Below are 18,576 nucleotides of genomic sequence, written 5' to 3' on the forward strand. Positions count from 1 at the left end.
TTCTCTGCAGGATGGAAGCCTCCATCCTCGGCCATGGTCGCACCAATCATGCCTCGCCAAATACCTCAAAACGTGTTCGCTACATCTCTTGGCCTTCTACGCGGTCTGCTGAGTCGGTAGGGTCCTTCACCTGCCGTAATTCGAGTGGCAATTGTGGTTATTAACTTCCCTTCATTAGTGAACAAGCAATGTTTTGTATACAATATTAAAAAGTTCTATATGCTGGACATTTATTCTAAATATTGAAACAATATCTTGTTTCTCAAGCGTAATAGTGAAAGAATGTTAAATCGGTTCAGTAATGCTTTTAAGGTTATACGTTACCAACATACAAAATTAATTTCCGAGTTAGCAGTTAACTTAAGAAAATTCAGATTTGTACTAAAAAATTGAAATTGAGGCTTGACTTATAAGTTTTCCAAGATACAACATATTTACCCCATTATCTATACAATGCTGCTATTGTTACACTGTTACACCATAAAAGTTTTATATGACTACAAAGTATATATTATCTAACGGCAACGTCATATTTGGACTCCTATTATTAGTACAGTCTGGCGTAGCCAAGGAAGTATTGACCTGTGAAATATGAGAACTTGTTTTCATCAACGTGGCACTGCTGCTTGCCAGTCGAGGACGTATAATTATCGTGTACGGTCAGATTAAATATAGAACAGTGAACTCAAAGAATTATTTTTGTCTTATATTACTCTATTCTTTTTATAATTCATTTTACAAAGTTACAAACTAATTATTATTTTAGAAATTATAGAATGAAACATAACACAAATTCTGATCTTACATATATGAGCTGATATTTATTACTTCAGAACACAAGTATACAAGGGTCTCTAAAGGAATGCTTGAGGAGGTGAAGCTATTTAAATTGTTTGTTGCCAAAGCTACGAACATAATTTGTATGGGAACATCAGAAGAATGCGCTGAGTTCGTTGCTAGGACGACGAGATATTAGAATTATGTTTAAAAAAAACTACACGAATAATGCACTGAAAATATTATCGGAATATTATAATTATTATACATAGGTATGTGATTGTCGTCAATTAATGAACTTTAAGATAATCTAATTTACCTTGGTACAAAATTTAAATTTGGAACTTCAAATACACTTCTATACACTGATACTTTTAACTAAAATAACCGAAAAACCTTGCTATACGTTATCAACTCTCTAATTACACACTTCCAAGGGTTGCATCAAAGAACCGTTTAACGATGATCCTTTGAATCAAACATCACCCACAGCTTTCCAATAACAAGAGAGCTACGTTAGAGAGGTCTGGATTAACTGGTGAAAATACGACCAAGGAGGTGGGGGGCTGGTCGTCATTTCACACCTCTTGAACGCGTATTGGACCAATATTAGGTTTATTACATTGACGCTTCGACGTAAAAAGCGATTTTATTCCTACTTTACACTTTTATCTTCTTTTTAAGTGTTCTTAATAAAATTACGCTTTCAGACTTTCAGTTATAAATTGGTTTATTTCAGTCGCTCCGTTTTTACACTTCCTTTTAGAACTAATAAGTCTTTCACTTATAAATAGGTATATATATGAACTAACATATACATAGCTACTCGAATTTAGAAATGGCCTGTCTCGTCTTCGCACGGCTTTCGCTTCGCTATGTTACTCCGGCATAATAATGTAGCATTGTAATATTTAACAGATTATTTAATCCCGCAGGGTAGTTTTTAAATTTATCCGTTACATATATATCTCCTATTTATAATATAAGAATGGTGTACGTTTTGAATTAAATCTTCAACCTTAAAGTAAAAACTTATCCTGAAAGGTCATATTTAGATATAAAAAATTAAATATATATTTTATACGTACTGTTCATTAATAAAATGGGGACATTTACCTTAAATAAAATAGAAATCTATCGTATTAAGTGAATAAAAAAATAATTGCCAGTAAATAATAATAGTAAAAATAAACTTAGTTTGAAAATGGCGAGATGTTTGCACAAATAAATTAAAATTCATTAGACGCGTAGTTTTATTAAACAAACAGCACCGATGAAAGCTCAGCGAAGTTATTAAAATAAAAAACTTTAATTAAAAATGTGGAACTTGGTGTTTTCTAGTTGGACAACGATGTTGTGTATTTCATCCTTATTCCTACTTTATGAATCAAGGGTGAACTAAAAAAAAAATAACAAGGTTATTTGCACTAGTTAAAAAGTTCCGTTAGACTTAGTAAAACTAACGTAACTGTTATGGGTTTGTAACTCAATGAAACATTAATAGTTACGGTAAAAGTGACAGATGTCAGATCAACATGTTTAATGAATAAAAATCTCCAGGCAGATTCGGCACTACGGCTACTACTGAGAATGGTTATTACAGAGATACCAGCACTAGTCTACAACTCTCACACTGTATCAAGATCAAGTCCAGGTTGGATTTTACGTGCTCATCTGGCACACGGGGTGGTCAAAAGCTTCTTAATCTGCTATAAAGAATACTGTATGGTCTAAAACACGTCATTAAAGCAGGATATGAGTACACTTCAATTTAGCTTTATCTAATTGACTAGAGTGTAAATAAACATAGATACACCCTATATGGCTTCTGTCTGTATATCTCAGATCGCATCAGTTATAAATTATGTAAGAAACATAATTTCTATTTTATAAACAAGTTGATGAACCACTGAAATATTTTCGCCAGAGAGATGCGGCTCTGCTTGCAATGTTTGGTTTCCACATTCAAGCAAGTGTTTGTAATTCATATTCACCTAGTTTTAATTAACTAACGAAACGTTGTTAGATAAAAACAAACATTAACTACCACAGAATCCCAAATAGAAAGTTAAAAACCAATTGTTATGAATAACCCGATAATACAAGTAAACTTATGTAAAATGTTACTGGTATAAAAATGTATTACATTTAAAAGAGAAAAATTTTATGACCACTCCAAAACAGCGTGTACGTGACACCGTTGATAATGATGCTACTTGAAATTCCACCCTCGCTATAAAGCATTGATTAAATAAATTTCAAACTGATATTAATATCCGAAAGGCTCTTAGAACAAAAATCACAACGTGATGAGTTATAGCGTTTCAAAATAATTTGGCCAATTTATCTCTTTTGTTACTGTATATTGAATGAGGAAGTTATTGTTAATATTTGTGAGGGCTTCTGCGCATTTGTCACTGGCTAACCTATATGTTTAATACATATGTTAAACAAGACCATCCATGTGTTTTATTAAGTCGCTGAATAGTGGTAAGCTAATTACGAAGATCGCGACTCTTAACCGAGGTTGTGTTCGAACCCCGACTGCACCTATGCATTTTCCTATTTATGCTGAAACAAGGAACACTTTCGCTGAGGAGTTCCAATACGCGTTTGACACGAGACTGACTGTGAATGTACCCCTTTGACGGATGAATACCTCTGCTTATTAAAAGCCGATGCCAAGACCCATTAAAGGTTTCGCAGGGTTATTACTATTAGAACTATTTCTGTAACGTATAATAATCACTATAACACCTACGCTTCAGGAAGACGTTTTATAATACCTAATATTAATTATTATATTATGTTAACTATATTTTATTGATACTTTAAATCCTTCCTATAGTAACTTACCGTACTTAATTACTAAGTCCAACTAATTAGGTCTATATAATTAACTTAATTAATTTTAGTATACAGTATTCATAAACATTCCAGTAAAATTATGTTTAGAATAATAATAATTTAATGAGAATCAGAACTATAAAACATAATAATAATAAAAAAAACTATTTAAAAAGTTTCGTACCTGGTAATTCCTTTCCAGTACTGCGATACTTATGTTTAGGATAAATAGCTTTCGATTTTACTGGATAATATGAAATGTCTTTATGTTCTATCTATATAGACAAATAAATAATAAATATGTATCCCATAAAACTCTTTTCCAAAGCAAAGTAGCGTCGGAAAATAATTCGTTACGTGCTAGTTGAAAACGAATATGTATTTGCATTGTTTTGAAAAATTGATGCATAGAAAACTTTTTCTTGCTAACCAACTGAAAGTTTAAAGGAGAAATTGTATATATTGTTCTCTGGATCGTTTGGCGCTATGCCATTTTGTCGAAGCTAGTGCCTAACCACGATGAATGTTTTTCTTAAGAACCGTTCGGATGTCGCTTACATTTGGCAAAGCTTTCTAAGTAATAAAAATATTTCTCTTCGTGATTGTAATTTGGTAGACAAATTGCTCCCTTATTTGGACAAATTTTGATCGTTCTATTAAGTTCTATTGTAAGAGTATTACGGGAGGCGTGTTTCATTTGATTGAATTGATTCAGGTAGTCGGTATAAAAACGTTATGTTAACACTATTTTAGCTACATAAATATAATTTTGTAATGTAAGCAAGTATTTTTTCTGACTCTGAGATAATATAGTTAAAAAAAGATTTCTATTTATTTCAAACACTCTAATAAACAGTTTTTACTATAGGTATTCTTAACCTACATAGTAAAAATAATAATATTTAAAAATTGATAAATAGAAAACTAAAACAAATTAAAAGTTTGTTCCCCGCGGCAATGTAGCTATAATGCTGGCAGCATTTTGTCGCTGTATTGCGATACTTATTCGTTGAGCGAGGAAAGCACCTTGGAACCGGTACTATCTACCAGGAGCCAACTTAAATCTTTAATTAGCGCCTGTGCACTTAAACCCCACGGCCCAAGAGTCTACTCCAAAGGGAACAAAACCAAAGTTGAAAGACTTAAATTCTCTTTCTTATAGTTTTATATCCAGATAGTGTCTATCAAAGGTGAAAAAGATTTATTTTAATAAGAGACAGTTTTCCTATGAGGATTATATATTCCAAAATCATAGCGAATAAAATGATAATGCAGCACTACTTGAAAGTTACACACGCGTATTAAAAAATGTTAGTACTCCAGTCACCTACAACCGCTTCGAACTGGTTTAACAAAGAACTGAAATTAAATTTACGCGACGAAAGAAAAAACTAGTTACAAGGGGAAATTGGCGGAGACAGTGACAAATTGTACTCGCAAAGCAGAGATATTCCAACTCACTCTAACACACCTATGTTGTATTTTTTATTTCACCGTGTAAAGTGCAAACTATGGTCGTTGTTTCTACATTAATTATTTTATATAAAAATACAATGGTTTTATTAGTTTAAAATGCGTACGGAATTTACTCTAGGTTCTTATAAGTTGTTCTTTGTAAAAATACAGTCGTTTAATAATATATACATACTAGCAGCCTCTACTAATCTATGGAGCATTCTAATGGAAAAGGATTTTTGAAATTTTCCGAGTTTATTCCTTGCAAAAATACAAATATTTCTTTATTTTATTGTTAACATTAAAACAAATAAGAATCTTTTCTGGTGATCGCTTGAAATGCGCTATCAATCTTTAATTATTAAAAAATACGATATTAGAATGGTTTTATACAAGATGAAACTACTAATTAACAGCCAAGAACTTCAGTCTAGAAGTACTAAATTTAACAAGTACGAAGCTACTAAACCTTTATATAAGCTTCTAAAAACTTAACTTTAATACTTTTAGTAAAAATATTTTCTTTTTATGAGTAGGTAATCGTATTTTTACGAGCAAGCTATACGCTGAGGTGAATAAAAAAGTACTCAAATACGCGCCTGTATGGAATAACTTTAATTTAGGTAATCGAATTTTTATGAGGATCCTAGAATATAGGTAATAACAAGATGAATTTACGAAGTAATGAAACAAAGATTTGAATTTAATTTTGTATATAAAAATGTTATTTTTGGGCACTGGTGGCGTATCTATATTATATCAACCAACAAGGCAAACCTAAAATAATTTGTTGCATATGCCATCGAATTTAGAAGGAAATTTACATTAAAAAACTGACAAATCCCAAGCACTAATGGCGTATTTTGCATAAAATATATTTCAAATATTAACAACATCCTCGGTCGTCAGTTAAGCTTTGATGTGATAATGATATAAAAATATCTATTTTTATATTTTTCTTCACTTTTCAAGTAGCGCATCAAAGTAGAAAGCGTATGCATATACTCGTAACAAAAATAACAAAACCCGTACGCTAGATTGGCACAGTTATTAAGAAAATGTTGACACCTAATATTATATAAGAAGAAATCGGATTCGAATATAATGAGTGGTTAAACTAGATATTTATGTTAAATAATGACTCAATTTTATATATGATAAAGTTCTTTACAATTTTCTATATTTTTTATTGAATGAATATTTTTCTATTATTTGGTGTAAACCTGTAGATATTTACACATGTGACTTGAGATACCCTCGTCACTTGACTTTTCATTCATAGCATTGACTGGATATAATAGTGGCATTTAAACAGCAGGATACTATGTTAGTGTGTAATTGTTTTCGGGGATTTTTAGTTAGTTTTCCATTTCTCGTAGATGAGTATATATAGTAAATATAATATGCTTTCTATAGATAATGTATTCTATAAATTATACCAAAACAAATACTTTAACTAACCTTAAAGTCTGATAAGTAAGATTTAGAAGCTTTGGTCAATGGTTTTGATTAATCTCCAATGTATAAACCCATAAGAGATAAATAAGTGAGTAGAACACCTAGAATTACACGAATAGTAGCCACATCAAGAGTGTAGTGTTTTTCCAATTAACAACGAACTATTCACCTCGCAAGCTGTTTAAGTGATTGCGTCGAACTACAACTGCTGATTTATGGGATGTTCGCTCTCTGCGTAGTGATTTTGTGTCGATACAATATTTACGTTAGCAAAAAACCTGGAATTACGATGCTGGAACTGTTTTTGTGTTGTTTCTGAGAAACATCTTTAATGCAGAAGCAGCATAACCGTGAGTTGTATTTCGAAAACATCGAGTGTAAAAATTAAGTTAGAAAAATTTAAGTTAAATGTGTACAGTAATTAATATTTAGGATATGTATATTTATGGAAATAAGTACTATAATAAATTAAACTTGCAAATGCTAAACTAGATGTTGTACCAAACATTAATGATAGATTTTAAGCGTTTATATAATGGGTAAAATTATTAAGGGTTTACCCTAAAACATTTATTTATATAAATAAGAGTTGAAAAATAATAAAATAAAATAATATTAAAACAATTAGTGAATAAGAGTGTGTCACTACTACCCAAAAAGTATAAAAAAATAACACTAATCATAAAACCGCTAAATAATATATAGTAATTAATGATATTTTTATACTTTTAGGGTAGTAGTGACACACTCTTATTCACTAATTGGTTTAATATTATTATATTTCATGATTTTTCAACTCTTATTATTATTATCTTAATTCACAAAGACGGCATGCGAGCAAGTGTAACCAGATGGAAGACTCATCTTTTTCTTCATCAAAGTTCTTTATTCCGTGGTAATAAAGCGGAAAATAAAAGAAACATCTCCTCAAGGATCTGTGATGAACCTATTGTCTTCCATACCGCGGTTGCAATTATAGGGCTCTAAGCTTTATTGTGTGCATTCAACAATAGCATTTTTTATCTACACAAAAGCCTTTATAAATGCAGTATTACACAGATTCCTAGCCGTTACATTTTAGTGAAAAAAAAATAGTTACATAACAGCCGTTTAGTTGCACTTATTTATTACACTCCTTCTGTAAGACAATAAGTATTACTACATGAAATATTAAGAGTTATAATTGCAGCATAATATCTTACAGAAGAAGACAAGATTTTACTGCGTAAAATTAGTGTATCATTGAACGTGCAACCCCCAAATCCAAAAAATATAACGTAACGAATCACTCATCATACAACATATTCCAACGCTAGCTATCTTCTTAGTTAAAAACCGCAGTCATATATTTGCCTAACCCAGCGCGCAATTGAAAACACAATAGCAAATCTACATTACATCCCAAAATTCAGACGACTTTCCCTATTCAAATATTAAGTTTAGTAAGAATTTTAAATTAGACTAGGGTGGCGCACCCGAATTAAATATTAAGTAGTCTAATCAAGGGAATTTTGTATGAGGTTTTACGAGATATTGTTGCCAGATTCTACTATATATACGGCGGTCGAATTATCTTTGTACTCGGGCACTTGGTTAAAATTATTACCGTTTGCTATATATATAATAATGACAGGTAGTTCCACATACAATAAGTCAGCTTATCTATTATTCATAAACACTATAATTATAAATAATGTCTATACTGTAGGGATTTTCTTAAATGTAATAACAATACTATATATTATTTTGTGATTTTATGATTAGTGATACTTTTTTATACTTTTAGGGTAGTAGTGACACACTCTTATTCACTAATTGGTTTAACATTACTATGTTTATTTTAATATTTTCATTTATTATATCTGGCAAACACTATCACTGTAATTGGTATCTAATCCTTTATATATATCGTCTCGTTTTTACTTATTTTATTATTGAAATAACATTATATGCCTATTGAGGGCTTTCATTTTACGTTATTGACTGGTATGCTTATATATTTCATACCTACGGGCTTGGAGTATATCTAGATTATAGTGATTAACATAGTTTGCCAATTTAGATACAGATACTATGTCTATTAATCACAGTTAATCATCAAGCCACCTGATCACATATGGGAATTCAATTGCTACAATTTACCTACATCTAAAGGTATTGGATGGAATGTATAGAGTATTGTGTAAATTTGACCGTCAACCTAAAGGTATAATATATCAATTAGAAGCTTACATAAACATATAAAATCACACGAAATAATTGTGTTTCTACTCACTTCGCTGTATTCAACATCCAAATCATTACTTTCAATTGGTATAACGCTATTTAGGTTTCAAAACCTATGTTGTATTCCATATAAAAATTTGAATATTTCAAAACTAGGTCGGTAAATGTGTATCTATTTTTCCTTCTATCAGATTAGGCTCTCGTACACACAGTGTTCTATGAAAAATAACACCTATAAAACACACACTCAAAAATCCATGACAAAATATTTACTCGAAGTCTGGCTTCCTATCCGCAAGCGATCGCTACAGGCAAATAACAGACGGTTGGATGAAGCTCAACTTTTTACGATTTAGAATTCTTCTTTATTTATACACGCTGTAGAAACCTGGAGGGCAAACGTCCAAATTTTATTTAATGAAATGAAAACACAATACACGTTGGCGGCGGAAGGCAAAAGGAAAAATCGGAATTCCCTTTTCGGTGTACTTTAAACATAGTATATTTACTTATCTTTAATGCCCTTTGTTCGAGATTTCTCGAGATAAAAAATACAAATACAAAAATATATTTTATAATATTTTTTTAAAATTTCCCTTTAAGTATTTCACAGTAAATATTATTAATCTAATCTGTATTTTTAGGTCCTGATAGAAAGTAACTGTTCATATTAAAATAAAAAAAATCTGTGGCGCTACAGCCTTGTTAGGTCTGGGCCTCAGATTTCTGTATTTTTTTCATGATCATTTTTAATCTAATAGGTAAGTAAGTGATCAGCCTCTGTGTGTGACACATGCCGTCGACTTTTTGGATCCAATGCAAGGCGGTTTCCTGACGATATTTTCCTTCACCGTTCGAGCGAATGTTAAATGCGCACATGTCCATTGGTGCACAGCTAAGCTACGATCTTAGGGATGAGAGTCGCACGCTGAAGCCACTAGGGCGACACTGCTATATATAGTCAAAACTGTTACGGTTATGGGTAATGTAGACTTACTGTAGCTCGCGTCTAAACCGTGCTAATTCAATCGTGGCGAGATGAAGTAGCCTTTCTGTATAAATGAACAATCGCAACACCACAATTTGTCTATCCCGACAACGGACAGATTAAAATAAGCTTCATATATGTGAATTAAATATGTACCACGGTATTCCGGACCCTTGTATTCAGTCACGTACAACAAGCGTCTGTGATAGTAGCAATCATATTACGTAGTATCGCGTAATAGTTGAGTAAAACCTAAAAAACTTTTATCTAGAAACATTTTTAGGTCAATTTGCATTTTTAATGTTTGATTATGAAAACTCCGCACTTCTACGTGTTAGGAGATTTTGCACATATAATTTAAATATAAAAACGGTATAAAAAGTGTAATCTCTATGTCGTAACATACGCATTTATCATAGGTTTTGTTTTTGTCAGCAGTCTTAGTCATACATATTGTGAGTGATGCGCTTAATCCGAACGAGACATGATATATTACATGAACAAACTACGCGGTTATGGAGAAAAACAATTCATTAGGAAGATAAATGAACGACGGGATCGGTACCGTCAGGTGATTACTTTGTAATGTTCTAAGCTTCCGAAGTCTTTGCAGAAAATTATAACACACTCGTGACGATTGATACTTGAGACTGTATTAATGAATCTTTTAACATCTTTTACTTAAATGCAGTAATTTCGCAAACTGGCGTTCATTAGTTAAACAATATCTTTTTGATGTCATTTGAGGAAATAACAAAGTATTGTTGTTTATGATAAATAGAAGGAAAATAAACGGAATAATAATTATTAAAATGTACCCGTACAATGCAGGGCCTGGCCATTGTATGTGAACCTATTCGTACTTTAAATTGCTGTGCTCATAAACAATAATATAAATGTTACATTGGTCAGAAAAGCCGTAATTTGTTACAAAAATGCCGCAGAACTGACTATGTTTTTTACCTTAAATAGGTATTATTTAAAGTGTATGAAATAAATTTCAGTCAGTCTAAAGTTAAAGGTTTACATGAAATAATATTAGCCCACGGTCACAGTGCTTACACGTTTGGTTGTGTGCCAGAATGTATATCGTTTTGGTATCATTAAGGAGCATGCACGAACCACTACGAGCTACTTTAATATTTATATCATTCTTGTATGTAACTGTACATGATATGAAATGTGGCTTCCCATTGCCAGGACTTTTTAAAAATTCAAAAGCGAATCGTTGCCTGTGACTGGCCTGTTTAAAATTACGCCTATACCAAATGAAAAAAATGAATTACTAAATTTTACGACAAAAAAAGTAAATTAAAAAAACAATAATCAATTTTGAAGGAAGGATATTTTGCTCTTCCTCAAACCTATACGGAGAATTCTCGACCAGTGTAACCATTGACCTAGCTGCCGGAATATCTTGGTTAGCGTTTTTCAGGGAATGACGTCATCCTAGTGATTCGTACTACAGATTATAGTCCCTACACTTTTTTATATACCTAATATGAAAAGTGAACGATCGAATGAGCAAATGACCGTGAGTGATGTTACATTTAATTACCAAATTGTCCATTTATTGATGTAGGCCATATGCTATATAACTTTTATGATCCCTCGATTACCAGGCCTTCTCTAACTTCAAACTTTCCTTATGCTAGCTGCATTTTTAAGAGACCTCCACACTTACATATTATAAAGCTACAATCTTTATGCTAAAATTATACTTTTTTCATGAAAATAACAACTAACTCGGCGCCGTTATGGCTAGATTATGTTTTAAAAGACTATTTTTAACAAGATGTGCCCAAACTATGCATAACGTTATAATAATTTAAAATATAGTTTGGTTATTTCTTTAAATACAAAATATTTAATAATAACTTAGTAAACAATGTGTGCTTTTTGTGTATACACGTAAGAAGTGAAACTTCTATATGACCTTATTTTTCGAAAAATGATCTACTATATTGAACTTTACAGTAATTGGTTCAATAAAGTTAAATAAGATAAAGTTTAATAAAAGGGTTTTTTTTATCATAGATGTATTCATACAAATAGTACAATTATTTCATTTTACCTGATTACTACTAAGATTATCACAGAATTTCATTAATTGTAATAAAATTATTACTATCATTGTTATCGTTATTATATATTTTTGTTATTAATGGCTTCAAATCACTTTGAATCAACCGTGGTAGAGACAAGAAAAAGATGGCGTGTAACGGAATAATGTGACGTGTAACCGAAAAATGTGACGGTAAATTTTTTTACAACGCCGATAAAGAAGTTTCACTTCAAAAATAAGTCCAAATAGACAAAAAATTAACATTTAATTTCTTTCCAGCCGAGACCGGAAACTGTGAGGTGCCACTTGGTATGGAGAACGGCAAGATCTCTAACGAGTCGTTATCAGCCAGCTCCAGTTACGACCAGAGTGTATCTCCACTCAGCTCAAGGTATAACAGTTTCCACATTATTTTCAAGTTCCAGATTGTACTGACATCTATTAGACAAGATTTTAAACGATAGAAGCTATTTAGCATATCATCGAAAAAACGCCATGTTTATTACATACTAATTATCATTTTTAAACAACAAACATTATATTTCGATCAAAAACAGTCTCCGATGAAACCAAACTCCAAGACAGTATTAAGGATTAGACAGGCGAAGATGTATTATTTACAAGCATGCCAAGTACTCGTTGAATCGACTAATCTGTGCCGTTTTGTGTCAGGGCAATGACGTATAACGTAAAACGTAAACAACAATATTTTTAAGTATGGTTTACTTTATTATTACTCTATATTAACTTCTTATACAAAAATACATACATTTTATGTTTAAGCTCTAAAATCTAAAGTAATAAAATTCGAAATTAAATCAATATATAATAACTGCCATATCAAAGTGACCGATACCAAAACTACATTTTGGCAGTCTCCGGCTGATAATTACAAATAATTAAGAACAAGAACTAAAGCAGGAAAGAAACATATTTGACTATTTCACTCTCTCTCTCTCTGATTTTTAGGCATAAGGATGACGTTCGTCAAAAATATTCCTTCAAATGCTATTTCAGCGCGAATTCTATGGTTATGTTTTTTATTCTTAAAATTAATTATTTAAAAGGTAGAACTCTCATAAACCAAACACAATATGATAACTTTAATTTGCAGCATTTCTGTATTTTAATACGTACATTTACATAAATCCTAGTATCGGCTAATTTTAGTAAAAAACGTAAATACGCGTTCTATGTTCACGAGCGTTCTTCATTTGGACACCCTTCACAAGCAGAAAGCAAGGGGAACACAAAACGAATAGATAATGGGATAATCTAATCATGATTAGAAATCCGATATGCCATACATTTTAAGACATTTGCTTTGACTAAAGTAATCGCCATTGTGTGCAAGAATACAATTTCAAATACTTATTTAGATATTATGTATCAGTTAAATCATATCGTGTCTATTAATTTATTCATTGAAATAATATTAAAACTTATTATAGATATAGTACTTGTTTTTTAAAGTTTGAAATCAACTGAGCAAATTATGTATCGCATTTTCATGCCATAATTTAATGGTTGATGTTTATGTACCTTCCACCAACATTTATTGTTCTTTAAGCCTTTTTAACTTTCCCTATACCATATTATTCCTAGTGCTATTAACGTAATATTGTTAGAACGATATTTGATATGACTTTGCACAATATAGCTGTTCGGCTTGTTAACGAATTACAACACCCCGAGAATTGATAAACACGTACATTGCTTGAAAACAATGCGAAACGTGTTATTGTTACATTAATTGTGAATCTCCGAACCGCCAACTCTCCTACTTAGTTTAAACAATTAACCAACGATATCACATTCGACTAGTAAGCCCGCATAAGCTCAGCCAGACAAAGGGAAAGCTCTGTACTTGTTGGAGGTATTTACTGAAGGAAAATTAAATTTTCATTGACTGTGATATGACGTCAAACCCTTTAAACATAACTTTATAAAGCCGACATCAAATTAAAATTTTATATATAAAATGGAATGAAAGCTTCAGTGATTTAATTTTAATTAACTAAAGCACACATCATATACACACACGATTTCAGAGATATTTGTCGTCGTACATATACTTCTAGATAAGTGAATATTGAAACAAATTTGTTGGCGGAAATAGCGGTGTTGAAATATAAAGAAACTATAATCAAAAATATAACATTTACTCTGTTCTGGAATGGCACAAGTTGGCTTATATCGAGTACTAAAAAAATATCTAAATATATTTTTAATAATACGCTTTATTTTATTTTGTTACATAATATTCGAATTATTTAGAATCTACAAAAACGATATCGTTTACACCTACTTCAGCAATTTCGATGAAACTTTTCAGTTTAATGGCTTGCTTCCTATGTTGGACTATGATCATAAAGGATCACTGGATATATACTTTTAGTTGTAGACAAACATATATACTTAGTACCCACTTATAAAGTTGCTAAATCTCTAATTGAACATTATACTATCCAATGACATATATATACAGGTTCTAGTCTGTTGTGGTCAAACATTAAAGCAAAAAATACTATAAGTTGTTCATTAGTGTATACTGTAATTACTAGTAGACATTTAAAAGTGCAAATATCTACCTATGTTGTTTTCTTTTAATGAATTTCACTGAAAATTTTGCGGCTGTAATCAAGAGTGGGACACTAAAGAAAACGAATATAACTAGGACAAGACTTGAAACTGCATTGATGTTGTCCCGTTTTTTCAAACATTGTTTTTGCTCCTAATGAATTTTCACTAGAGTTATTACAACCACGATTCTTTAAGCAACCTACTTTCGGTATATTTTTGAATAGCAATTCAAAAGACGGCAAAGAGTTTGTTAAAATATTAAAGACGTAAAGTTTTAAATTGCTTTTAAATAAGTACTCAAAAAGTCATATTTTTGTTGCCAAAGGTTTTGTATATCCCAACGAATTTCAGCGACAAACTATGGAAATTTCGTATCAAAATATTGAAAACATTTCGTTTAAAATAAAGAAGCTTATTTTATGGAAGGCTACAATGCATTTGCTAGTAGTATCCGTATGAAGTCTCGTATCCCTCCAGACCTGCCAAGGCTAGGAAAGACATATTTCTGTCTCTGTTTCATTGAATTATTTTCTCTATTGAAAATAAATTATCAGCCCCTTCCGACTTACCTGATTCATTTTCTATTCTAAGACCTTCCGACTTCCGCGCGTTGTTTCGCTTCACGATTGATGCAAATAAAAATTGCGCACATAGAAAAACATTGGTTCATATTTGGGTAACATTTCTTATATAATATACTATGATTTTCCTTAAAAATGCTAATAATACATTTCTCCTTAACAGAATCCGGACAGAAATACGCGGCGGTGCGTGGTGTCCCAACGGCCTTATACTAGCGCAGAGCCGTCAATTTCTTGAAATAGACCTCCATGCTGAATACTTGATCACAGCTACTGAATCACAGGGAAGATTCGCCAACTCCATTGGCGTTGAATTCGTTGAAAGTTACTCAGTAGAATATTGGAGAGAGGCGCTCAGCCGCTGGGTCAAGTATAAGGACTTTAATGGCAGTCGAGTAAGTACTTCACTGTTTTGTAAGTATTTTTATGATATTTGTCTGAGTATACTTTAATTCCATGTAAATATGACGCGGACGCGGTTTTTAATAATTTTAAATAAAAAGTCTCTTTGCAGTGTTGTATTTTTAAAATTAATTTCTAGAAACCTCCTATTGACCATAGGAGGACCTATTGTCCACGCTGTGAACATCCAGATATTATCACTGTATTTTGCTCTTTAAATATTTATTTGGAATTTGGTAACAATTCCAATAAATCCGATATGAAATCTTTGTAATAAATTTCTATAACATATATTATATATTACACATAGCATTGTATCCAAAAACTCATGTCTATAATTAAAGTCGACCATTTTTTTTAACGGTTACTTAAATCCAATTGAAAAATTTGGCTATCTTTGCCTTATATAGGAAAGTAGTCGTTAACAAATTGAGCATTTATTTCCGTATCTGAGTTGCATTGAACTTTGAATGTATAATACAACCTAAGTCTTTATATAATGATTTTTTTTTATCACTGTTTTAGAAGTTTACACATTTGAACCGACTTATATTATGATGTTTAAAGTGAATATACCGAACGTAATAAATCGATGTTCATACAGTAATTATATGTTATAAAACCCAAGTGCATTAACACGACGAACTTAATTACATTTTATTGCCATTTGCACTTCACCTCGTGCATATAGAGGGAACGTAAGATGTGTTTGTGACACACATTTATTCGAATTACTCTCGGCTACACGAAACCTTACTTAGCATTATAGCGGTTATACAAATTTTAATACGAAAATAAGATCGTAATGGTTATACATATTCTTTGTTGTTTAAACAACGTACATTAAATATTTTATAAACGATAATTATAAATAACATACTACTTAATAAAACTAAGGCATTATTATCAATAAGTCCTAAGTCCCTAAACGGCCTTCTCGCGTTCCACCTGTGTCTCAAGGTGAGCCTTCTAAATTAACGAGGCACTCCCTTCTGGTTCATCAATAAATTATACAACCAATACAAAATACAACACAGAAAATACTTATACCTTAAGTTATTCTAAGTTACCGAAAACTTAATTAATAATTATACCGGACTGTTCCCAATAACAACCCTTAGTTCAGCACTACGGCTAATAGTTATTGAACTATTCACATGCGTGGTTACACGAGTTTAGAGCTCATGTTGCAAAGATCCTCTTACGAAATTAGTCCCGATGCGACTGCGAACCCGAGCCTCGCTTCATCACACAAATTACCTCTGTACATTTATAAATATTTTATATATCATCATCCTTTAAGATGCCACGTCCTTGTACTTTACAACGTGAGCGTTAAATATTAAGGTACCCTTGTAAGTTTGCACAGAGCATGAAGTATGTTTAATTATAAGTTAATTGATGTAATGTGAGTTTGACAAAGTGTTTTCTTGCAGCTCTTACCTGGCAACGTCAACACGTACACTCCTAGAAAGACAACGTTGGAAGCGCCGTTCATAGCGTCGAAGGTTCGATTCTTTCCATACGCAGCGCACCCACGGACGGCCTGCATGCGGGTAGAGCTCTATGGATGTCTTTGGAAACGTAGGTAGAACAAGCATAAAGGTGGCTCGCGTGTCCCGGGACCTTTTGCTTTGCGATTTTTATAGCGAACGTTTTTTATTGCTCTGCGATTAGTAACCACCGATCGGTGGAAAATTCACTGCGTTCTATTTCTTCAGAGGCTCTTGTCGCGTACGCTGCGCCCAAAGGTTGTGACATGCAAGCGATGACAGGCGGCGCTCGCTTCGAGGACTTATCCTATGATGGAATTGTACACGGAAACAATCTAGTGGACGGTCTCGGTCAGATCACTGACTCCTTCACTGGACCCAATGACTTTGAACTGCCTGAACCGTTAGACACTCGAGGTACATGATTAGTTTAAAAAACTCCCCTTGTCGTCGATGTTCTGGACTTAAATTTATTTTTACAGGAACCCGATGGGTAGGCTGGAACAGGTCAATGTCAGTGGATGATGAAGTTGATATCACGTTTAACTTTACGGACACAAGACTTTTTCATTATGTAGACATTCACACAAACAACATGTTTACCAAGGACGTTCAGGTAAAGTGTTAAACTGTCTAAAATTCTATATTAGTTTCAATATAACGCATGGTAACTGTCGACAATAACAGAAAGCCAGATTAATTTAATAAGGTAAATGCTAATTTGGGAAGAGTAATTATCTTAGAAATGGGATCATCAATGGGATATCTGTTCAAATATTATAAGATAAATGGTCTTATTTTTATTCCAAAAAATTAGAATGAAATATTAAATTACGACAAAAATCAACAAAAGCGCTTACGTAGCAATGCTTTTTGTAGCTTTTCAAAGAGGCAGAAGTCTACTTCTCTCTGGAAGGTGAACGATGGCAGGAAGACTATATCTCCTACGAACCCAAGCAAGACAAAGTTTCTGAACACGCCCGTGTCATTCACATCGATCTGGAAAACCGTACCGCTAAACATATTAAGCTTAAACTGAAGTTTCATCACGAGTGGATTCTAATAAGCGAGGTCACGTTTAAATCAAGTAAGTTTTTCAAACATTTACCATTTTTTTAAACTTTCCATATATATTACAAAATAATTTTTAAAACTCCTTAGTAGATCGTTATCGTGACACCCTTAGTGAGCTTCCGCCTGCGTGGAATTGGCATGTTTTTTTGCGAACTTATAAACAATTATAACATTTCATTCAATTTACGTAAAACAAACTGTACATCTGTAGCTTCCTCAATCAGAAGGAGAAACACCAAATCTTTTATTGAAAACCGTATTAAAATCGCTTGAATTTATTCCGTTCATATAAGTACCGACGAATAAAAGCGACCGGGGACTTCAATTTACAACTGTAAATATTATTTTTTAAAATCAAAATGTCTCCGTGGTCAGATAAAACGTACAAAAAACCAACACTTGAACAATTGTGTTCAAGTGACTACATCCGTTTAAAAAATATATACAAGTGACTCCAAAATGTATTTAAAAGTATTATATTACAATATTTCTTATTCCAAGATAATTAAATGTACTAGACGATAATTATGTTGTTAATATTCGTGGTATCAAGATCTTATATGTCTAGATTTTGAATGGCGGTGCTAAGTCAAAATAGTGAATTCATCGATTTCTTTAATCAACCCT

The 18,576-nt window shown here is 32.1% G+C and overlaps 1 protein-coding gene across 1 annotated transcript in view; it reads left to right on the forward strand.

The window, feature by feature from the left end:
• LOC123718832 (discoidin domain-containing receptor 2-like) overlaps nt 1-18,576 on the forward strand; it is a 133,555-nt gene that overhangs the window by 68,410 nt on the left and 46,569 nt on the right. Inside the window, exons 3-8 of the mRNA XM_045675744.1 lie at nt 12,096-12,207; nt 15,144-15,375; nt 16,819-16,966; nt 17,104-17,292; nt 17,358-17,491; nt 17,755-17,962. Of these exons, the coding sequence (XP_045531700.1) occupies nt 12,096-12,207; nt 15,144-15,375; nt 16,819-16,966; nt 17,104-17,292; nt 17,358-17,491; nt 17,755-17,962 (1,023 nt within the window). The remainder of the gene's footprint in view (nt 1-12,095; nt 12,208-15,143; nt 15,376-16,818; nt 16,967-17,103; nt 17,293-17,357; nt 17,492-17,754; nt 17,963-18,576) is intronic.

The sequence above is a fragment of the Pieris brassicae genome, chromosome Z, assembly GCF_905147105.1.
Source record: "Pieris brassicae chromosome Z, ilPieBrab1.1, whole genome shotgun sequence".
NCBI lineage: Eukaryota > Metazoa > Arthropoda > Insecta > Lepidoptera > Pieridae > Pieris > Pieris brassicae.